Source organism: Grammomys surdaster, unplaced genomic scaffold (genome assembly GCF_004785775.1).
Source record: "Grammomys surdaster isolate TR1022 unplaced genomic scaffold, NIH_TR_1.0 126313, whole genome shotgun sequence".
NCBI classification, from domain to species: domain Eukaryota; kingdom Metazoa; phylum Chordata; class Mammalia; order Rodentia; family Muridae; genus Grammomys; species Grammomys surdaster.
Window position 1 is genome coordinate 7243116 of NW_021621113.1, and position 24030 is coordinate 7267145.

The 24030-nt window shown below is 49.0% G+C and overlaps 1 protein-coding gene across 4 annotated transcripts; it reads left to right on the plus strand.

Moving 5' to 3' along the window:
- Positions 1-12145: 12145 nt before the first annotated feature.
- Slc30a2 (solute carrier family 30 member 2) lies at positions 12146-24030 on the plus strand. Of its 4 annotated transcripts, none has more exons than XM_028759823.1 (8): positions 12146-12434; positions 13110-13318; positions 15124-15270; positions 16614-16767; positions 17838-18006; positions 18643-18748; positions 21493-21627; positions 21934-24030. In XM_028759823.1, the coding sequence occupies exons 1-8, from the start codon at positions 12385-12387 to the stop codon at positions 22077-22079; spliced, it is 1116 nt and encodes a 371-aa protein (XP_028615656.1). In that variant the 5' UTR covers positions 12146-12384; the 3' UTR covers positions 22080-24030. The 4 variants fall into 4 exon arrangements, with proteins under 4 accessions (XP_028615656.1, XP_028615657.1, XP_028615658.1 ...); XM_028759824.1 differs by lacking the exon at positions 12146-12434 and adding an exon at positions 12531-12559 and having other exon boundaries at positions 21934-22483; XM_028759825.1 differs by lacking the exon at positions 12146-12434 and adding an exon at positions 12628-12652 and having other exon boundaries at positions 21934-22483.

Consider the following 24030-nt stretch of genomic DNA (forward strand, 5'->3'; position numbering starts at 1 on the left):
CACACTTCCCCACACTTCCCCACACTTCCTCACACTTCCCCACACTTCCCCACACTTCCCAATGTGAGGTACACAGAGAACCGGAGAACCAGCTCTACCACTGGCCTCACAAAACAGGTTCTAGTTCTCCCAAAGACCCACCCCTGGCTGTTCAGGGGTTTTACCCAGAGGTCCCATCCCAGGGTAGACAGCAAAGAAGGGTGGGACTGAGGCAGGAGAGGAGGAAACATACATGTGGTGCAGGTGTCTGTGACTGAGCTGACTACTGCTTCAGCGCCCCAACCTGGCTCAGTGGTAGTGATGCGAGATGCTTCTAGTGAGTGGGGAAAGACAGGGCTTGACTGAAATAGTTCATATTGGTGTGGAGGGGGTGTGGACCTGGCAGGAGAATTGAGAGCTTATCTGCTGGCTTCTCCCTATCTCCCACTTCTCAAAGCCCCAGTTTGCCTCCTTGAGCATTTCCAGGTGGGATCCCTTGGTCCCTGGAGTCTTCTCCGGAGCAGTGAGAGGCCCCTCTGTTGTAGTTACACTCGGTGATGCTCCCGTTTAGTTTGGAAATGGTGGGAGGAGCCAGAGTTTCATGGTCCAGAGTAGTTGGGTCTGGAACTGCTGCTGTCTATGGGCAACAGACTGAATGAAGGTCACCGTGGAGCCCAGATTTCTTCCACGGGAAGCCAAGACAACCTCTAGCTCTGGGGATGAGGCAATGTTACAAAACACAGCAGCTTCAGGCTCTCAAAGGGGCAAAAGTTGAGGCAAGGAACTAGTACACATTGTCTAATCTCAGAGAGCAGTGGAGAGTCAGATTCCAACAGGCAAGCAGAACACTGGAAGCAGCCTACCACAAGAAAGCGGTGAGCGAGAGCTTGGCATGGTAGCAGATACCTTGAATCCCAGCACCTGGAGGCAGAGGCAGGCTGATCTCCATAAGTTCAAGGCCAGCTTGATTCCAAGCTCGAGGATAGCCAGACTTGGGTAGGCAGACCCTGTCATAAAATAAAATAAAATAAAATAAAATAAAATAAAATAAAATAAAATAAAATAAAATAAAATAAAATAAAATAAAAAGCTAAAAAGCCCGACAGCTGGTGGGGCTGGCTTGGTGGTACACACCTGCAATCCCACTCATTTGTGAGATGGAGGCAGGAAGATCTGATGTTCAAGGCCACCCTCAGCTACACAGCAAGTCTAAGGACAGCCTGAAATCCTGTCTTATAAAACAAAAGCCGACAAAGCTGGATAGGATGTATACCTGTCATCTCAGCCCCCAGGAGGCTTTGCAACAAGAAGGCCATGAGTCTGAGACCATGCAGGGCTCATTGCAAGCATCAGGCCAGACAGGACTGCATGGCAAGATGTGGCTTTGAGAGTTACAAGGCCAGGAGAGGTTAATGGAGTGACTGCAGAAGATTCATGAGGCTGGAGGTTTGATCCCCAGCACTGCACAAACCGACTGAGGTGACAAAGTCTATAATCCCAGCACTTTTGGGCTAGAAGCAGGGGGATCAGGAGTTCAAGGCCAGTCTGGACTACAGAATCAATTTGTTTTCATATGTATGTATGTATGTATGTATGTATGTATGTATGTATGTATGTGTATGTATCTTAGTTAGGGTTTTACTGCTGTGAACAGACACCATGACCAAGGCAACTCTTATACATTATAGACAATATTTAATTGGGGCTGGCTTACAAGTTCAGAGGTTCAGTCCATTATCATCAAGGTGGGACCATGGCAGCATCCAGACAGGCATGGTGCAGGAGGAGCTGAGAGTTCTACATCTTCATCTGAAGATCTGCTAGGAGAAGACTGACTTCCAGGCAGCTAGGACAAGGGTCTTTAAGCCCATGCCCACACTGACACACCTACTCCAACAAGACCACACCCCTAAATAGTGCCACTCCCTGGGCCAAGCATATTCAAACCACCACATTCTATTCCCTGGCCACCATAGGCTTGTTCAAACACATGAGCCTATGAGGGCCAAACCTGGTCATAGTATAATAAAAAATACATTTAGTCCAACTTCCAAACCCCCCGTAGTTTATACCAGTCTCAACAATGTTAAAAGTTCAAAGTCTCTTCTGAAATTCATTCATCCAATCACTTAACTAATCCCCAAAGCAAGACCAGAAACCAGCTGGGCAAAGTCCAAACTCTACTTCGACATGGCTGATGTCAAAGTGGTCTTCAGATCTCCAAACTCTGTTTTCATCTTTGTTGACTGCAACAAACTTCTTTCTCCTGGGCTGGTTCCACTCCCTGTTAGGAGCCTTCCTCAGCAGATAACCCACAGCTTTGACATCTTGAACATCTTGGGGTCTCCAAGGCAACTTCAACGTTATAGCTTCTTGTTCCAATATCTGGGATCCATACATAATCTTCTGGTGTCTTCCAAAGGCTTTGGGTCACATCTCCAGCTCTGCCCTCTGTAGCACTCTAGGCTCTGGTTGACTCCACTGCTGCTGCTGTTCTTGGTAATCATCCCAGATGGTACTGGCATCTCCAATACACTGGGGTCTTCCACTACAACTAGACTTCACCAATAGACCTCTCACAGGCTCTCTTCATTGTGCCAGGCCTCATCTTCTTTGGATGACCCCATCAGTCCTGGGCTATCAATTGCAACGGAGGCTGCACCTTCAACAATGGCCTTCCATTGTGGCCTCTCACAGTGCTGGACCTCAGCTGCTCTCTATGACCCCTTCATGCCTTCAAAGCCACTACCACCTGGGTGACTCTTACATATTAGCAAGTCCAGCTGCAGCACCAGGTACAGCCTTGGCTATTTCTGGAACACAGCTTCTCTGTGCTCTCAGAAAACACTTCCCAGAATACATCACTTCAATGATGCTGGTCTCTTCTTCATCACTGCTACTTTACTCCAGTTAACCAGCATCAGTTGTCCCAGCAGTCCCTTCTAATTTTCACTCTAAGGCCAGAGCCACATGGCCGAAGCTCCTGAGTTCTGCTGCTTGCTGGGGCTGGAACATGGCCCCCTTGTTCTAGTACATTATCACCAGCTTTCTGTTTTCCAACTCCTTCATTGCCTAAGCTAGGCTGTCCTGGAACTTGCTCTGTAGACTGACCTTGAACTCAGAGATCTGCTTGCCTCTGTCTCCTGAGATTAAAGGTGTGCACCACCATGCTTGGACCTAAGCTTAGCTGGGGAGACTCTTGCCCCAAAGTCACCACTCCTTTAATCTGTTTATCTCCTTGAACATAGGATTCGCCTACATTTCACTTCCTGGCGCCCCTTTATTTCTTGATATCTTATATTTTCCTTTCTCAGCTTGATCCTCTTCATCACAACATTCTTCATAAAACTAAACCAGAGGACAGAGTCTCTGCTGGGCTTTTTTGAGATTTCCTTTGTCAATGGAATCAATATAAATCTCTTTACCTTAGCCTCAGGTAGACTCTTCAGACAAGGACAAAAAGCAGCTACATTCTTCACCAAAATACCACAAAAACAGTCTCTAGGCCACATTCTGAAATTCTTCTCCACTGAAACGTCTTGGGCCAACAGGCCTACACAGTTCAAATCACCCTCAGCACCACTGTCTTTGAGATTCCTACAAAGATGGCCCATTAAGCCCCACTTTAAGCATCCAGGCTTTCCAACTCTAAAGTCCCTGAATCCACATTCTTCCAAACAAAAACATGGTCAGGCTTATCACAGCAATACCCTACTCCCAGTATCAACTTCTGTCTTAGTTAGAGTGTTTTACTGCTGTGAGCAGACACTATGACCAAGGCAAGTCTTACAAGGACAACATTTAACTAGGGCTGGCTTACAGGGTCAGAGGTTCAGTCCATTATCATCAAGGCAGGAGCATGGCAGGCATGGTGCAGGCAGAGCTGAGAGTTCTACATCTTCATCTGAAGGCTGCTAGCAGAATACTGATTTCCAGACAGCTAGGATGAGAGTCTTAAAGCCCACACCCACAGTGACACAGCTACTCCAACAGGGCCACACCTCCTATGTGCCATTCCCTGGGCCAAGCATATTCAAACAACCACAGTATATTTGTATGTACTTATTTAAGACAGATCTTTCTACAGATCCATATTTGAAACAGGATCTTTCTATAGATCCCTGGCTGTCCTGGAACTCACTATGTAGACCAGGCTTGCCTTGAAGTCAGAGATCTGCTTGCTTCTGTCTCCTGAGTGCTGGGATGTGTGCCATCACAATCAGAACATCCTGAATTTGTGAACAACCCTGGGATTCATGAGATGCTGGGAAAAAAAAGCCCTTAGAGCCCCCACATACATTTCTGCATGTTCAACACTTAACCCAGCAATTCCATGATTTCCAATTTCCCTGTTCATGTGACTTCATTTAGAATTCACCTACCAAGGAGTTCACGTTGGTCAAGCTGTGCCACCTGTCTCCACTTCAGCATTTCTCTCTGCCAGGTCAGGCCTCGCTGCCAGTCCTCCTGACACTGTGCTTCAAGCTTTTCCTATTTTCACAAGTGTGTGTCGTGTGCCTACAGAGTGCACATGTGAGTATGGCACGGATGCACATGTGTGCGTGTGGAGACCAGAGGTCGATACGAGGAACTGTCCTTGCTCTCGCCACTTCCTCCCCCTTTTTGAGACAGGGTCTCACTATGTAGCCCAGACTGGCCTGACGTTCTGTATGTAGACCAGGTTGGCCTTGAACTCACAGAGGTCCTCTTGTCAGTGTTGGGATTAAAGGCATTTTTTCAAAAAAAGAAAAGAAAAGAAGAGAAAAGAAAGGGCTTCATTATGTAGCCCAGGCTGGTCTTTAACTATCTCTGCCTCTTCAATACCAGAATTACCAATGTGGGCCACCATACCTTGGCTAATTTTTGTTTTTGATATGCAACTTTTTTTAGTTTGCGATATGTACACAGTTGTAAAATTTAGTGAATTATTGTAGCATATAACTACTTTACTAAAGTCAAGCTAAGAAAAAGAATATGAGCTAGCCTTGGAACCTTCCTGTGCCCATGCTTGCCCAGCTCCTGACTCTGCAGGGGCCGTCACCCTGCTGTCTTTACTATAACACACCTGTTTCTTCTTCTTCTCCTTCTCCTTCTCCTTCTTCTTTTTTGTTTTTTGTTTTTTTTGTTTTTTGTTTTTTGAGACAAGGTTTTTCTGGGTAGCCCTGGCTGTCCTGGAACTCACTCTGTAGACCAGGCTGGCCTCCAACTCAGAAATCCACCTGCCTCTGCCTCCCAAGTGCTTGCTAAAGGTGTGCGCCACCACCGCCCAGCTGTGTTTCTTCTTCTTCTTCTTCTTCTTCTTCTTCTTCTTCTTCTTCTTCTTCTTCTTCTTCTTCTTCTTCTTCTCCTTCTTCTCCTCCTCCTCCTCCTTCTCCTTCTTCTTCTTCAATTTTTTTTCTTTCTTTCTTTTTGGAGGGAGAAGGCACCACAGTTCAACCTAATTAAGGATAAACAACTTGGGGGCCAGCTCCATGACTAAGAGTACTTACTTGCTGCTATTGCAGAGGACCTGGCTTTGGTTCCCAGCACCCACATGGTGGCTCACACCTGCCTGTAACTTCAGTTCCTGGGGATTCAAAGCTCCCCTCTGACTCTACGGCCACCAGAGCACAGACATACATGCAGGCAGAGCACACATACACGTAGAATAAAATAAACAAATCTTTAATAAAGATTTAAGAAAAGAAACATAGTTTTACAACTGAGGCCTTTTTTAAAACTCCCCTGCCTCAGCCATGAATTCACAGGGAATAGATTTCTGTCAAGTCTTGAAATGCTGGCTCCTCTGGGTGGGGTAGTTGGTGCTTCGGCAGAACCCAGATACCTTTTTCTTCGGCTTCTGCTTTCCTTCCTATGTCAGGAGTCACCTCAGACCATGCTCAACATACAAGTTAGTTCTCTGAGAATCTTGCCCTCGACCTGTTTGTTTACAGTGCCAGTAGCACTGGCTGACACAATAGACTCTGCCAGCTTTGCCATGGTGACATTTACGGTGCGTTCCACTTTGAACCATAATTGCTTCTTTGATGTCTTCAGGAGGGTTGTTTTGTAAAATCATACAAATGTGGCCAAAAGAATAAGTCCGTATTGTCTAAGCTGACTGAGCAGCAGTCAGACCCATACACATACTGTGATCACATACACGGATTGCTATGTATACCAAGATAGTGGAAGAAGCATTCCTGCTAGAAACATTGGTCAGGATAATGCAGATCATCTGTGTGTGGATACAGTGCTGACTTTATAGAATGGTTGGCTTTAAAGGTGAAGTGTAGTTTTACCCCTCCTCCCGCCCCTCCCCACACGAGACAACTTGTCAAATGACTGGGAGATGGCAGCTCTGGCTGAGAGCACTTAACTTCCTCACAGTCTTTTTTTTTTTTTTTTGTATATTTTACTTATCTTTACTGATGTAGGGGGAGGAGAGGAGACCCATGCCACAGCACGCCTGTGGAGGTCAGAGCAGAATGTACGGAAGTCTCCGCTCTCCTCCCACCACGTGGGTACCGGGTCATCTGGCTTGTGAGGCCCAGCTTCGTCTGCTGAACCCTCTTCAAAGTCTTATTCTCAAGTATCCTCCCACAGAAGAGTTAAAGCCTTTAGAAGCCAGGGAGAGAGAAGCCGGACATGATGTCCTTAGAATTGAGGCAGGAGAATTAAGAAGAGTTCAAGATAGCCTGGAATACATAGGTAAAGGATGTTTCAAGAGCGGATAATTTAGGGCTGGAGAGATGGCTCAGAGGTTAAGAGCACTGACTGCTCTTCCAGAAGTCCTGAGTTCAATTCCCAGCAACCACATGGTGGCTCACTACCATCTGTAATGGGATCCGATGCTCTCTTCTGGTGTGTCTGAAGATAGCTACAGTGTACTCATGTAAATAAAATAAATTAAATCTAAAAAAAAAAAAGGAAGAAAGACTGAATAATTTAAAAATGAAGACAAAGGCTTTGGCCTCCTTGAAATCGCAGCATAACTGTATATAACATCCTGTTTCCACATCATCTGTCCAAGTTACTGACTAGAGAAGCAGGCATTACTATGGCTCCCCAGCCCTTCATCCTGTTACTTGTCAAGAGGAGACACAAAGAAGCATTTACTTGCTCCACATAGGAAACCAACAAAGTACAGATACCAAGGTCCAACTTGGTGAGCCAATGAGCTTTATCTGGGTTACTTACAGGAATGTGGGTGAGAGGTTTCCTCCAGGACGGCAATGACTCAGACAGGAGCATCACAAACATCCCACTTCAGCACTGACGGCAGGTCAAACGTTGGAAATCTGGATCATTAGGCCTAACACACAGTCAGCTCAGCAGGCTGGAGAGGGTCCTTTCCAGGCAGTTAAGTTGGAAAAGCTTCTTCCTGGCAGCCCAGCTGGCTTCTGCTTCTAGTAAGATCTTTCTTTCTTTTTTTTTTTTTTTTTTTTTTTTTTCAAGACAGGGTTTCTCTGTATAGCCTTATCTGTCCTGGAACTCATTCTGTAGACCAGGCTGGCCTCGAATATAAAGAAATCTGCCTACCCCCACCTCCCAAGTACCAGGAGGAAAAGCATGCACCACCAGTGCCCAGCTTTCTAGTATGACTCTCTCGGGCAGATCAGCTCATCTCAGAGTGTCTTCCTGTAATCAGGCACTGCTTATTTATGCTTGAGAAAGGATGGGCCTAGAGAATCTGGTCAGTTTCAGGAACTTCCTGAGACTACTGAGTTGTTTACTTCCTAAGCTTAAGGAACTTTCCTCCACAGAATATCTGTTCTTTCACCTCTCCATAAGCATCCTCTCTTAAAATATCCTGTTATTTTACCTCTCCTTTAACATCCTGCATCTGAATTAGCTTCCTTTCAGGACACAAGGCTTTGATCTAGAAGGAAGCTGCTCCACAGCATATTCAGCTTCTCTTTTGTTTCCTGTACCTGGGATCTAGCCTTGAACTCACTATCAAGGTGATATCCTGGTCTCCTAATTCTCTTGTCCTTATCTGCCAGGTGCTACCAATCTTGTGAAGTCTTATTTTTATCTATTATTTATTTTTGAGGGCGTGTCTATGTAGACCAGGCTGACCTCTAACTCACAAATAACCTCCTGCCTCTGTCTTCTAAGTGCTGGGTTCTTTGTCTTATTTTATGTGTATAGATGGGCTGTGCTGCCTGTATGTAAGTGCACCGAATGTGTGTCAGGCACCAGTGACGCCAGAAGAGAACACTGGATCCCCTGGAACTGCCATACAGATGGTGGGTAGGGATTATATCCCTGGTGGATGCTGAGAATTGAAGTCCTCTTCTTTGTTTTTGTTTTTTTGAGATGGGGTTTCTCTGTGTAGCCCTGGCTGTCCTGGAACTCGGGCTGTGTAGATTGGTCTGCCGCTGTCTCTCAAGCACTGGGACTGAAAGCATGAACCACCACCTCCTGGCTTGAAGTCCGCTTTTAACCACTGACCCCACCTGCCTTGTTGAAGTTTTGAATGAAATTTTTGTTTAGGTAAGGGTGTGTGTGTCTGTTGAACCCTAAGCCCCAAGAATGCTAGCCCCACTCTATTACTGAGCTACATCCCCAACACAAACTCTTCCAAATCAATTCATATTCTTTCTGAGGAAACAGGGAAAAGCCAAATTCAAGTGCAGTTTCCCCTGCTAAACTCTCAAGGCTGAGCTTTGGACGCCAAGCACAAGCTCCAGGTTGTTTTATCTTCTCGTGGCTTCTCTCCCACGGTATCATCAACTTGCTAAGAACCCAGGGAAATGCTAACTTGACCTGTACTACTTCATTATAAAGGATATCATGATGAACAGAGGGCAGGATGAACAGAAAGGGGGAGAGTCACTCCATGCCCTCTCTAGGCCCAACAGCATCCAGGAACCTTCCTATGTTTGCTATGTGAAGTTTCTGGAACTCTGTCCCTGTGTGTGTGTGTGTGTGTGTGTGTGTGTGTGCGCGCGCATGTGTGTACTGGAGAAGCTCTTGTGTAAGCACAATTAAATTGCAACCCTGAGAGATTTGATTGGATGAGAGAAGTGAGATCCAATGTTAATAGCCGGGTGACAAAACTAAGCAGAGCCTGTCTGTTCGCTTTCCTCATTCCAGACACTGGGCAGGGCCTCTCTGCTTGGTCAGGCTGGAGGATTCTTTTATAACCAGCTTCTAAGATTAGAATTTCTGTGGCTTCTGGTGGGAGAGGAAGGCAGGAAGATCAGTAACTGAAGGTCACCCTCAGAAGATTCATGATCAGCCTGGGCTGGCTTGATCTAGTCTCCAAAAAATCAAAACTAAAACCAGTAGGAATTAGTTGGGTGGTATGACATTAGCCTGTAATCCCAGTACTAAGGATGCTGAGGCAAGGGGATGTCAAATTCCAAGCCAGCCTCAGTTACATAGGGAGACTGTCTCAAGCCCCAACAAGCCAAGCCAAACTGATTACATATGTGTGTGTGTACATTTATTACAATACCCATGCATATTGGGATATGGATTTAAAATAAATCAGAGGTGCACACCTTTGGTTCCAGTGCTTGGGAGGCAGAAGCAGTCAGATCTCTTGTGAGTTCAAGGCCAGTCGGGGCCACAAATCAAGTTCCAGGATAGCCAGGTCTGTTGCACAGAAAAACTCTTGTCTTGAAAAACTAAAACCAGGGCTGGTGAGATGGCTCAGTGGTTAAGAGCACTGACTGGTCTTCCAGAGGTCATGAGTTCAAATCCTAGCAACCACATGGTGGCTTACAACCATCCGTAATGAGATCTGATGCCCTCTTATGGGGTGTCTGAAGACAGCTACAGTGTATTTACATACAATAAATAAATTTTAAAAAAAAAAAAGAAAAGAAAAACTAAAACCAAACCATTGAGAATTTATGTTTTGCACCCAGGAGAAAGGAGTGCTCTAACCCACTGTCACAATCTTTCTACCTTAAGTAAGGTGTGACAGTAATCTCTGGTTGTCCTGTTAACTCCCTAGGACAGCACCTGCTGCCTCTCACTGAATCCATGTTTACAGGACCAGGGATTGTGCCTAGTCTGGGTCCTCTACCACCAAGCTCACACCCCAGTCCTTTTTCACTTTGGGACAGGGTCCCAATAAATTGCTCAGGCTAGCCTTCTGCCCAAGGATTGCGGCCAGTGTGATCTTGTCGGGTTCTCCTATTTATTTTAATTAATTTCACAGGTGCTAAGGGCCCACCCAGGTGCTCAGTCCTAACCCAGGCAGGCCAGTTGTCTTAGTTAGGGTGTTACTGCTGTGAACAGACACCATGACCAAGGCAACTCTTATAAGAACAACATTTAATTGGGGCTGGATTACAGGTTCAGAGGGTCAGTCCATTATCATCAAGGTGGGAACATGGCAGCATTCAGGCAGGCATGGTGCAGGAGGAGCTGAGAGTTCTACATCCTCATCTGAAGGCTGCTAGCAGAATACTGACTTCCAGACAGCTAGGATAAGGGTCTTCAAGCCCATGCCCACAATGACACACCTACTCCAACAGGGCCACACCTCCTAATAGTGCCACTCCCTGGGCGGAGGATATACAAACCATCACACCAGGGGAGGAGAGTTTCCATCCCTTGCTCCCCATTAGCTGAATTCCAGGCCTATGCACCCAGATATACTCGCTTCTTCTGTTCCCCACTTCTCTAACTGAGAGAATTTGGTGTACATTTGGTGTACAGGGCTTGCAAGTCTTAAGTACCCCAGGCTGGCCTCAAGGTAGCTATATAGCCAAAGAAAACCTTGAGGTTCTGATCCCTTTTCGCCTGCACTTCTGCAGAGCTGGGACTACAATCAGTATACCATCACACCCGGTTAACGTGATGCCGCGGCTGGAACTCCAGGCTGCATGCTACCAGCTGAGCGACTACCCTAGTCCCATCCTGTCCAGACCAGGTCTAGAGTCTCATTCTAGCCTGGGCTACACATGGCCATAGTGATCAATGTCCTTCCTTCTCCACCACTGGAGATAGGTTCCAAGGCTTCGTGCATAACTAGTCGATCAACAAACTACTCCCCCAGTTACACTTTCCAAGCTGTGGTCATGAAGACTCTAGGAGATGGAGTGACAGAGTGGAGAGATCACCAACAGGAAGGAGATACCTATCTGCAGTCAGCCCTGGAGAGTGGGGGAGGGTGAGTCACAGGGCCCAATCTCCCCAAAATAGACTGTTTAGAATACATGGAGAAAGCTGGGTATAGTGGTACATGCCTTTAATCCCAACACTGGAGAGGCAGAAGCAGGTGGATCTCTAAGTTCGAGGCCAGCCTGGTCTACAGAGTATGCCGAGTTCCAGGACACCTAGGACTACACAGAAAACTTTGACTCAGGGAAGGAAAAAGAGGAAGGAAGGAAGGAAGGAAGGAAGGAAGGAAGGAAGGAAGGAAGGAAGGAAGGAAGAGAAAACTTGTGGGGCGTGGTCTTCTCGGTTGAAGGTACGACACCATCTCTCAGGAATTTGCTGGGCTTCTAGGGTATACAGGCTCCCGCAGTGTGTCTGTTCTCCCCAGATAACATCCGTTAAAGAGATAGGACACTGTTCTTTGTAGAGATGAAGATAAAGCGGCCACTCCAGATCGCAATCAGAGAGTGCAAGGCAGGAGGAACTTTCAAAGTGGATCTGTAACTAAACAGCCCCATAATGGGGCACCACCCCAGCAAGGGGAGGCAGACCCGCTGGCCTGGCCACAGCCACAGGGCAAGAGCATCTGCCAGCCCACTGCCACTCCCTCGAACCAAGAAGCAAGCTCCAGGAAGTCTCTCTTCCCCCCTCAGCAGCCCCCATCAAAGCTGCTAGCAGTCACATCCCTGTTCTAAGGGCACTAGGGCAATCAAAGGATTTTTTCTTTGTTTTCTTTTTCTAAGGTTTTTTTTTTTTTTTTTGAGACACTCTGTGTAGCTCTAGAACTCACTCTGTAGACCAGGCTGGCCTGGAACCCAGAAATCTGCCTGACTCAGCCTCCCCATGGCTGGCGTTAAATGTGTGTGCCACCACGAGGGGCTGATTTTCTAGAAACCCAGATTCCAAGGCTTTTTTTCCTATGGGATCCGGGGGTGGGGGGAGAGTGGGTGTTTTGGTCACCCAGTCCTAACTGAGCAACTCTGGGCAACTCTTAGCAAGTGCTTTCCTCTTTGCTCCAGGCAAAAGCTTTAGGTCGCAGACTGCTCCGCTCCTTCCGGCTCCGGGATGCAGGGGACCGGTCCTGGGGGCAGAGCCGGGATTTCCTTTGCAGCCGGCCACCCTTCCCCCCTCCCCGAGGGCTTTTGCACACGACGCGAGGCGGGCGGCTTCACACGAGGTGGCCAGGGCCGGGGATAAAGCGGGCGGGCCCGGGGCGCAGCGGCAGGACCGGAGCGGAAGGTAGAAGGTGACTGCGAGCAGCCATCGTCCCGCGCGCAACTTCGAGGGCGCACTAGGAGAGGCAGCATGCAGACCATGGACAAGCAGAACCTGCTGGAGAGCACACGCGGAGTCGGGTAAGTTCAAGCCCCAAGGGGCGGGAATCTGGGCGGCATCACACGCACCTCCTCTTTGACCGTCTTGGCTGTGGTTGGTCCGGGCGGGGGCTTGAACTGGGACCCGGTCGGAGGTATGGGGTGAGGTAAGAGTAAGGAAATTGGCGGCGGCCTCGTAGCCCCAGGGATCACCTGTCTCACCTGGCCAAGCACACACAGATCCTGAACGCTGCCTGCCGGTGCGCCCTAGTGGGACTTAGGGTGCCTGGAACCCCGCCTTCAGTCCAGTACTTTGATCCCGGGCAGCCCTGAGGTGGGGAGGCCCTGTGCCCGCGGGTGCGCTGAGCTATGATCTGCTGTCTGAGCCAGAACCCTGCTCTTTCTCTGAGCTCGACCTGACGGACTGCCCTTTGGCTAGTTCGCAAAGACTCCCCTCTCAGCTTGGGAATGAGTGGAGGAGGAGGGGACAATCATAGAACAAGGTCCCAAGACTCACCTCCCCAGTACCACCCCCATCCCCCTCGTAACATTGGCTGCTTACCTCTGCTTACCCACCAGCCACTGCGGGGTCTGGAATGTTCTTACTTGTTCTGGAAACAGCAGACCAGCAATACTCCCAGAGACTGGCCCAGGGCTCCTTCCCCTCCCTCCGGCTGAGCGGTTTGTTTTTTTTTTTGTCCTTCCTCTTGCCTCCAGGTCATTCTTAGGATCTCTGTGGAAGAGTGAAGCTAGCTGGATCCCTCCTGTGGACCTGCCCGCTGTTGAGCTGGCTGTCCAGAGCAACCATTATTGCCATGCCCAGAAGGATTCTGGGAGTCACCCTGACCCCGAGAAGCAGAGGGCCCGACGAAAACTCTATGTGGCCTCTGCCATCTGCCTGGTGTTCATGATTGGAGAGATCGTTGGTAAGGCCATGTGTGTGAAGTAAGTGAAGTTGCAGCCTGATAGGCTGAGTGCTCACATTAACAACCTGGCTAGCCGGGCGGTGGTGGCGCACGCCTTTAATCCCAGCACTTGGAAGGCAGAGGCAGGCGGATTTCTGAGTTCAAGAGTTCGAGGCTAGCCTGGTCTACAGAGTGAGTTCCAGGACAGCCAGGGCTACACAGAGAAACTCTGTCTCGAAAAAACCAAAATAGATAAATAAATAAACAAATAAATAAATAACCTGGCTAACCTGGAACTCAGATCTGACTGCTTCTGCTTCTAGAGTGTTGGTATGTGACACCATAACCAACCATATTTATTTACTTGTTTATTCTTTTTTCGAGACAGTGTTTCTCCGTGTAGCACTGGATGTTGTAACTCCCTCCTAGACCAGACTGGCTTCGAACTCAGAGATCTGTCTGTCTCTGCCATTCATGTGCAACTGTTGACGGGCTAACTTTTTTTTTTTTTTTAAGGCAATCACTTGGCTAGAGCCATGACTGTAGTTAGAGCACTGCACCTCTTCCAGAGGTCCTGCACCTCTTCCCAGCACCTACATGGTGACTCATCTGTTACTCTAGTCCCAGGGAATCGGGTGCCCTCTTGTGGCTTCTGCGGGCACCAGGCATATGGTATACATAGATACATACTTACAAGTAGGTAAAACACATACACTTAAGTTAATAATAAAAGAGATAAGAAGAACCACTACTGAGGCCCTGCTTTGCTTTCCTATCCCTAGGTGAATTTGGTTTTCTGTCTGCTGGGATTAAGATCTGAGACAAACAGCTGAGGTGCATATTTAACAACGTGAACCTGGCCTCCAGGTTCTCCCAGCGTCCCTCAGTCTCTACCCGGCAAATTCTGTCCTCTACCCTGAACTTTTCAGCCCAGGGGGCTGAACCTCTCCCCCAGAGGCTCTTTCCTATGTAATCCAGACATCATTTTGGTACCCTGCTTGAGCGCTCTGTCTGTCTCTCTCTGTCTGTCTCTCTCTCTCTCTCTGCCACACACTTTCTCTCTTTTTCTTCCTCCCTCCCCTCTATCTCCCTCCCCATGGTAGCTTCCCTGGCCTCATTCTTGGGACTAACAAACTCACTCTAAGAGCTGCCTAAGAGGTTTTCCAATAAGCCTGCTGTATACTATATACAATAATCTATACTTTAATCTGCTTGAATTAGCTCATATCGCCGGTGGAGAAATTTTCTTCTCTTCTTTTCTTTGCACTTTCTTTCTTTCCTTCTTCTCTTCCTCTTCTTCTTCCTCCTCCTCCTTTTTTTTTTTTTTTTTAATTAGACAGGATTTCTCTGTATCCCTGGCAGTCCTGGAACGAACACTCTATAGACCAGGCTGGCCTTGAACTCAGAGAGATCCACCTACCTCTGTCTCCTGAATGCTGGGTTTAATGGTTTCACCATACACACACACACACACACACACACACACACACACACACACACAGAGTTCCTCTGTGTAGCCCCCTGGGTTGGCTTGGAACTTGCTTTGTAGTCCATGTTTGCCTCAAGTCAGAGATTTTCCCGTCTCTGCTGGGATTAAAGGTGTGCTCTAGCTGCCTGAGCCTGCGAGAAGCCGTGAGTGAACGCCATCCACAGGCGTATTGAGGCTCAGGAGTGGATGTCAGGTGCCCATGTTGTACAATTGAGAGATACAGAGAACTTGAACCCGGTGTGTCTCATCGTCTAGGGCTTGTGAGTTCTCTGCTGTACACATCTGGGGGAGCTGACTCTTTGGGGGAACCTCACTGTCCTGGCTCTCGACTTTGCAGGTGGGTACCTGGCACAGAGCCTGGCCATTATGACGGATGCGGCCCACCTGCTCACTGATTTTGCCAGCATGCTCATTAGCCTCTTCTCCCTCTGGGTGTCTTCCCGACCGGCCACCAAGACCATGAACTTCGGCTGGCAGCGAGCTGGTAAGGATCCTCTGTGGACCAGAGGTGGGGATTGATCAAGAGAAAACATATGGATCACAATACGGTTTTGTTTGGAATTTTAAATGTCATGAGACAGTGTCTCTAGCAATCCAGGCTGGCCTTGAGCTTGTAAGTAACGGAGGCTACCCATTAATTCCTGTTACTCATGACTCCTCCTCCTGAGTCCTAGAATTCCAGGCTTGTGCCCCACCCAGCTAGCTTTTTACTTCACTTTACAGGATCTTGATACCGTAGACCAGGCTGGCTTCTACTCTATAGCTCAGGCTGGCTTTAAACTCTATAGCCCAGGCTGGCTTTAAACTCATAGTAATTCTATGTCAGGGCCTCCCAAGAACTAGAATTAGGAATGCACCTCAGGAATGCCACCCTAGAACAAGGTCTCTTAGGGGGATCCCTGAGTAAGGCCAAGAGTGAAGCGTCTATGGGGGGAGAGAGTGTCAGCCTTGGCTTCTGTCCCCTGGGAACTCCCCGTCATCTGGGAGGTACTAGTTAATGGAGAAGCAAAGTTCACGTTGCTTGGAAAGTAGTGGCCCAGAATTATGACAGTAGCATTGCCTGTCACTAGGGCTCAGCTCTGGGAGAAGGAAGAGTTAGTAAGCACACTGCCTTACGCTGTTAGTTCGCTTCTGGGTTGGCACAGGTGCTTCCCTTTAGGGAGAGATGGCCTGGTGTCCTCAGCCTCCAATTGTCAATGAGCAAAACAAGGAACTTGGGATGGCCCAGCAGTTAGCACCTACTACAGATGTACTTACTAAAGCTGTTCACAGCTGTAACTCCAGGCTGGGGGTGGGGAGAGCCGGCTCCATCTGGTCTTCTAGCCTGCTACCTTAATTAAAGTGGGTGGTGACCCTACCTTTATTTGAGGGTGGGGAAAAAAAAACAACCTAGGCATATACTCTTAATCCTAGCACAGGGGAGGCAGAGGCAGACAACTCTCTTAAGTTCAAAGCTAGCCTGGTTTACATAATGTGGCCTTAAGGAAACATGAAAGGGAGGATATCAAAGCCAGGCAGGCCCCTGCCTCATGCCCATATTCTAGGATTAGAGATGGTCTCCAGCATGCTAGCTACGATATACATTAGTGTCTGTTTCTTCCCATGTAGAGCAAACAAGGTTGGCCTAGGTGACTCTAGCTCTGATGTTGACAACAGACACCATGTTGATGTCAGACGTCCTTGGTGACATGAGACAGGTCTTAAGGAGCTGACAGAGAGACCCAGGCCCTGACTTCACAGTGGGAGGGCCTAGCATGAAGTACGTAGGTCCTGTCCACCCTTAGTACCCCAGGCTCAGGTTGTTGTTGTGGTTGGGCTCTTTTCCAGAGATCCTTGGAGCCTTGCTGTCTGTGCTGTCCATTTGGGTGGTGACTGGGGTGCTTGTGTACCTGGCTGTGCAGCGGTTGATTTCTGGAGATTATGAGATCAAAGGGGACACCATGTTGATCACTTCAGGCTGTGCTGTAGCTGTGAACATCATGTGAGTGTGGCCCCAGTTCCCTGTAATACACACACACACATACCCCACACCACCCCTGTCACCTCTATCAGCTCCCAAGGGAAGGACTCTGTGCTTCCCCTTCAGTACCTGTAAATGCCGGGTTTACAGTTTAAGGCATTCCATTAGGACAGAATTTCCCTCATGGTTTTGAGTTCCGGGGCCTGCTCCACATCAACTTCCTTTAGGCCTTGGCCCAAGGACATGGGTATTAGGGAATATAATGGAACAAGTGGGTACCTGGCAGGCCCATGCCAAGGTGTGCCCCTGAGTAATTAATGCCATGCGGCAGACCTGGTATAAGGGGGATTATTGGGGGAAGAGAGAGGAGTGAGGACCTGGGAAGGGGTAGAGGCAGAGGAGTGGACATGTAGACAGACAGGAGCAGAGCCAAGAGGGCAGAGAAGAGAGGAGGGGTGCAGAGAAGGAGAGAGAGAGAATGTGCACACAAGTGCAAGTGCTGGAATGGCCAGCAGTCCTTTTATATGTGACCCACACCTGACACACCTGGCAGACATGACAGAAGCCATTGCTAGGTCCCTGGGAGGAGCCTAATGGAACCACTTGTAAGCTAACAATGGGAGGTTACAGATATGCACGCCCACATTTTGTGTCTAAGAATAACCTTGAAGGCCATCCGTAGCAAACAGGTATATCTGGTCCATGCTGGGACAGAGGCTAAATTAGGCTGACAGGGCAAAGACTGGTCCCGGTAGGAATGGCAGGGTGGGCAGAGCGTGGGTTTGTGGGCCTTCTGTCTTGTGTGCTCACTCTCTGTCTTCCCACTTGTAACGTGATGGGGTGAACCTGCTGACTTCATTGTCCGCTTGCTCTGAGATTCAGCTCTGGAGATTGAGCCCAGACAGCCTAGGCAGAGCTCTTTGCCCTGTGGCACTGAGCCAAGGCTGTAGAACTAGATTGCTAAGCCTAAGAGGGCCTCTGAGTGCTGAGACTTCAGAGTTTCACTGTCGGGGAGGCCAGCCCTAATGGGTAGACTGTGCCTGGCTGACTTGAAACCTCATGGAGCCCCTGGGCTTTATCTGCCTCCACAGAATGGGGTTGGCCCTCCATCAGTCTGGACATGGCCACAGCCATGGGCACAGCCATGACAACAGCAGCCAGGAGCAGAACCCCAGTGTCCGAGCTGCCTTCATTCACGTGATTGGGGACCTTCTGCAGAGTGTCGGCGTCTTGGTGGCGGCCTATATCATATACTTCAAGGTCAGAACTGGACACAGGGAGATGGACGGGCCAGTCCCTGGGGCTCCTCTCTCTGCACAGGGCTTTTTCCATGCTGAGCTCCCTACAGTTTGGGATGAGAGGGTAGAGAAAGGGGAGGAATAGTGATTTAATACTTAGCAAGTCTTGGCACCTTTTATGGCTACAAGTCTTTAAGGTGGGCGGTTGTTTTCTATGTGGTTCTTTAAAGTCCTGTAACTTGTACAGTTTCACATAGGCTGTGAAGCTGGATCTAAGCCCAAGACTGTGATGCTGAAGCCGCAGCATTGCTCATCACACAGGCAGTGGGATGTAGAAAGAGCCACTTGCGTGGCTAGAGTTGCAGAATGAATGAATTGCTTGGGTCTCATTGAACCTCAGTCTTTCTACCTGTAAAATGGGAATGGTGAATCAAATGCTGAGATTTCTTTCTAGCTCCGCCTATGTCTCAGCTCTTTAGGAAGGTATATCCTGAGCTGTTCTTGATGGAGAATAGAGTAGAAAATTGAAAGACAGGGCCAGAACAAGGCCTGTACTCGCCCTGAAGAGAGACCTCCCCTGATACGGTGCTTCTGGGAGAGAAATAGGGAGCCCCAGGCTGATGCTGACGAGGCCCGGGTTTGTCTCTTTCTCCTGCAGCCCGAGTACAAGTACGTGGACCCCATCTGCACCTTCCTCTTCTCTGTCCTGGTCTTGGGGACAACGCTGACCATCCTGAGAGATGTGATTTTGGTTCTCATGGAAGGTAACTTGGACCTTAGGGCTTTGGGAGTATGGCGGTGGGTAGTGCACACGTATGCAGACGTCCGTATTCGTCTGTTAGGTTGTGTGTGGAGACCAGAGCTTGCCTTCCTCAGCTCAGTTTTGTTGTGATTGCTTTGCTTTTCTGAGCCAGGGTCCTACAGTATAGCTCTGGTTATTGTCCTGCAACTCACCATGTAGACCAGGCTGGCCTCGAACTCAAAGACATCCATCCCTCTGCCTCTGCCTCCCAAGCCCTGGCATTTCAGCTGTGTGTCCGTATGCTCCGCTCTCCCAGATTTTTAAGACAGTGTCTTAGTTAGGGTTTTACTGCTGTGAACAGACACCATGACCAAGGCAACTCTTAAGGACAACATTTAATTGGGGCTGGGTTACAGGTTCAGAGGTTCCGTCCATTATCATCAAGGCAGGAACATGGCAGCGTCCAGGCAGGCATGGTGCAGGAGGAGCTGAGAGTTCTACATCTTCATCTGAAGACCGCTAGCAGAATACTGGCTTCCAGGCAGCTAGGATGAGGGTCTTAAAGCCCACACCCACAGTGACACACCCTCTCTACCAGGGCTATACCTCCTAATAGTGCCACTCCCTGCAAGGAACATATACAAACCATGACAGACAGGGTCTCACTGTGTAGACCAAGCTGGCTTTGACCGAACAGATTCATCTGCCTTTGCCTCTGGAGTGCTAGGAGTAGAGTTGCTACCATCCCCGGCTTACTTTGGTTTTTTTTTTTTTTTTTTAATAGGGTCTCTCACTGAACTTAGAGCTGTCTGCTTTCTCAAAGCTGGGCTGGCCACCAAGCCACCTGGGTCCCCTTGTCCTTCATCTCCCACAGCGTCAGGGTTAATGAAGAGTTTTTTTCTTTTTTTTTTGTATTGGTGCTGGGTGGCTGAACTCGGGTCGTAACTTTACCCAGTGACCCTTCTCCCCAAATCTGATGCTCTCTAATTAGACTTAACGACTGGCTAATAAGTCTCAAGGAATCTGCCTATCTGGGATTTCAAATGTGCACTACCGTGTGTGTGTGTGTGTGTGTGTGTGTGTGTGTGTGTGTGTGTGTGTACGTGCACGCACGCGCATGTATGCATTTAGTGTGAGTTCTGAGGGATCTAACTGGCATCCAGCACTGTTGTTACCTGCTGAAGTATCTCCCCAGCCTGATTTGGGGGCTCTTTCAGCCTGTGTGGCTCACAAAGTCTAATCAGCCTCAAGGATGATGTCAGTGTTTAGAGAACCCACACTGAAGTGGGAGCTGGGGTCTGGGACCTAACACAGGTCCTCAGGGTTCTGAGCTGACTAAGTGTACCAGTTCCCAGCTGGGTCCCAGCCAGTGCTTCCCCCCCCCCCCCACACACACACCCTGTAGGCCCAGGGCTACCTCCTCCCCTGCTTAGAATGTGTCTTCCTTGGCTGGTCACATGGCTGAGTGGCCTTGGTAACACCTGGAGTTCTACCCACCCCTCCCCCAACAGTCATCAGGTGCCTTTTCACAGGAAGACTGGGATTCAGGTGTATTTTGGGTTCTTTGGTTTTGTTTGGGGGGCAGAGTTTGAAACAAGATCTTTTTTTTTTTTTTTTTTGTTTTTTTTTTTTTTTTTTTCGAGACAGGGTTTCTCTGTATAGCTCTGGCTGTCCTGGACTCACTCTGTAGACCAGGCTGGCCTCGAACTCTCGAACTCAGAAATCCGCCTGCCTCTGCCTCCCAAGTGCTGGGATTAAAGGCGTGCGCCACCACCGCCCGGCAAAACAAGATCTTTTTATGTAGGCCAGGCTGGTCTGGAACCCAACACCATTTTGGCCTTAAACTTAGCCTTCCAAATGCCAGGTTAAAAGCTTGCACCACCATACCCAGCAACTCTTACAAAAGATTTTCTTTCGTTTCTGAGACAGTCTCAATATGTAGCCCTGGCTGTTCCAGAACTCACTATGTAGAGCAGGTTGGCCTCAAATTTACAGAAATCCACCTGCCTCCGCTTTCTCACTGCTAGAATCAAAGGGTGCTGGGAATCGAACCTTGATCCTCTGGAAGAACAGCAAGTGGTCTCAACCTCTCTACTCCCGTGGTTTTGAGACCAGGTCTTCATATGCAGCTCAGACTGGGCTGCCCCAACCTCCCAAGTGTTGGAAATACAGGCTTGTGCTATCATTGTTGCTGGGTGAATCTACCCAGCTCAGTCCTTTCCCACAGATCTCAGAGCCTCATCCTGTTTGTGCCCCAGCTGCAGAGTGGTAAATAAAATGATCTCCCTGGAAGCACCTCAGTTCACAGGGTTCAGGGACAGTTGGAAGAGTAAAGCTCCTGCCTGAGTTTGGCAGGGGCTCCAAGGTGCAAGGCCATCAAATGTGACTGACCTTGCTGGGCCTGGTAGGCCACAACTGTAACTCCAGCACCCAGCAAGTTGAAGCAGAATTTCCCAAGACAAGCTTGGGGTACATAGCAAGACTCTGTGTAAAAAGCAAACGATTTAAAATGAACTCGAAAGCTTGGTTCTGCTCTGGGCTCTGACCTTATAGCTGTGAACAGAACAGCCTATGCTCTCGGAGTTTCCATTCAGACACAGATAAATTAAGTCATTCTAGGGGCTGCTCCCTGTAACAAGACCGAGTGGGGGAAGGGACCCATGGAACCTGCTGGCCGAGGAGGCCTTCGGAGTAGATGGCCCTGGAGGAATGGTATGGGATTGGGGGTGGGCCAGTGTCCTTTAGCATTGTGTTTGATGTCCCCAGGAACTCCCAAAGGTGTGGACTTCACAACCGTGAAAAATCTCCTGCTGTCTGTGGATGGGGTCGAAGCCTTGCACAGCCTACATATCTGGGCGCTGACAGTGGCCCAGCCAGTGCTGTCTGTCCACATAGCCATTGGTGAGTACAGGTAGAGGGAGAAGCGTCCAAAGCCCTGGGGCCATTCAGGAGGGTTTGCCAAGCTCTGGCCACACGCTGAGCATTTAAATGCCCTTTGATCCTCCCCACTGTGTTTATGGAGAGAGATAACTGAGGCCCTGCTTGGGGTGGTCAAATCCCTTGTACAGGTGAGAGGGGGTGAGTAGGTGGGAGAGAGTCAAGCTCTTAGGGTTGCAGGATGTGGGACACCCCCTAGTGTCTCTTTTCCTTGAGTCTGTGCCCCAGGGGTAGACATGAGCCCAGCATCCCCTGTTTCTCTCTTTCCAGCCCAGAATGCTGACGCCCAGGCTGTGCTGAAGGTGGCTAGGGACCGCCTCCAGGGGAAGTTCAATTTCCACACCATGACCATCCAAATTGAGAGTTACTCTGAGGACATGAAGAGCTGCCAGGAGTGCCAGGGCCCCTCTGAGTGACTGCCTGGCCAGACACCATCTCAGCAGAAGCATGGTCAGGACCTGTGGGTAGAACACTTGGTGTGCAGCCAGGACTCTGGGCTCAAGGCACTGCCTGGACCACTCCACAGTGGGGCTCTCCTTAGCCTGTGAGCTCACAGGATGAGGACACAGCAGATGAGGGCCCACTTCTCTTCCAGGACTGTGTTTGGGCTGGATCCTGAACTGATGTCATCCTAACACCACAGCTGGAGAGACACTGAGGCACAGAAGGGGATTTTGGGGTGTCCTGTATGATCCAGGGTCTCTGTGTCTGAACCAAAAATGGAACAAGATCCCTGTAACATGTGACTGGGTAGTCGGGGCTCCCTTTGCAGGGTCAGTCTCATTGATAAAAGAATTATGAGCCAGACTCAGGAACAAGATCTGAGGATGTTTTATTAGAATTTGGGAGAAAGAAAAAACAAACAAAACAAAAAACCATAGTCCAGGCAAGCCATAAATCTCAGCAGCTGCTGGTGGAGAGTGAGAGACGAGAGAAAGTCAAGGCTTTTGAGTTCCGGTTAGCAATGGAGTTCTGTAAACATCTGGATGGCTATAATGGGGGAGGGGGTAAAGGAACACTGAGAAAGATGTGCACGAACAAGCAGGCGTGTGCGTGTGCACACAATTTAAAAAATGGAGAGAGAAAAAGGGGGAAAGCAAAATCAGGCTTCTGAGTTAGAGTCTAGGGAAACAAGCTGACTTAGCAGTTAAGGTCTATAAGCAAGTGTCTGTACGTGGGGCCCAGAGAGCCCTAATCAAGGAGATAACTGTTCCTTAGCATGTCTTTGGGTGACCAATGGGCCCAATTGAACGAACTCGAAAAAGACTGAGTAGAGGTCGGCCCCTGACTTGGTGGAGCTGTTTCTCTCCATCTTTACGTGAATGTTTGTGTTCAGTGTTAGGTAGTCAGGTCTGAGCCATCCTGGGGTGGGGGTGGGGGGCTATGGGAAGTAATGTCCTAATCTTTGGGACAGAGTAGTTACATTGTCACCAGGGGTAGAACCTAGCTTCTATCTTTTTGACCAGGAGAAATTTGCTTCTAAGAGATTTGCTTCTAAGAGAGACGGGTCTCAAGGATCCTTCCCTGGTTTGCTTTACCCAGTTGGGAGCAGAGAGCCCCTGCCTCTGTTATTTAACATGGCTTTCCAACCATGGGCGTTCATACAACTCTCCCTGAGATGTGGGGCCAAAGGGCACATGAGGCCTCTCTCTGCCTTGCTCACTTTGGCTGTGGGCCCCCTGTGACTTCCTAGAGGGGGAGGAGGAAGAAGAGGCCCCTTCATTGGGAAACCTGGCTGGTTTCTTCCTTCCTGGTACCTAAGCCCAGGAAGCCAAGTCAGTGTATCTATGGCCTTGACAGAGGTGACAGGGACAGATTCCAGTTAGATCTTGTTCTCACAGCTCCAGGGCCAGGCCACTTCCCTTGACCTGACTATCTCAAGAGATTAGTAAATCCTGCTTTATTGCCTGGGTGACCAGGACCTAGTTAGGGATGAGGATGTGTCCAGGGGCTGGCAGGAGGGGTGTCCTTGGAGTCTGTGTGAAAAATCCTTAGAGCTCGCTTGAGGTTACAGATGAAAGGGGTGACAGGCCTACCTTCACAGGAAGGCCCGGGCCAATGTCTGTATCTGTTATTGCAGGCCAACTGAAGGTTGTCCCTTCTCGGTGTCTGTGACTCATACAGAGACCAGGAACATCGTGACATCTTCCCCACAGGAGTGTGCAGACAGCTGAGCCTGCTAAGGGCCTAGTGGTTGTGTATTGGTCTCTTTGATCAGTGTCCTGGGAAAGGCTCTTGTGAAGGGCCAGCAGGCTTCTCAGCGCGGCTGTGTTGGCTCTGTCCTGGCACAGTAAGAGGAAAGGCTAGGTGTTGGCCTCCACCAACACCACCTCATTTAAAAAAAATAAATGGCTAGCATTTGTTTTA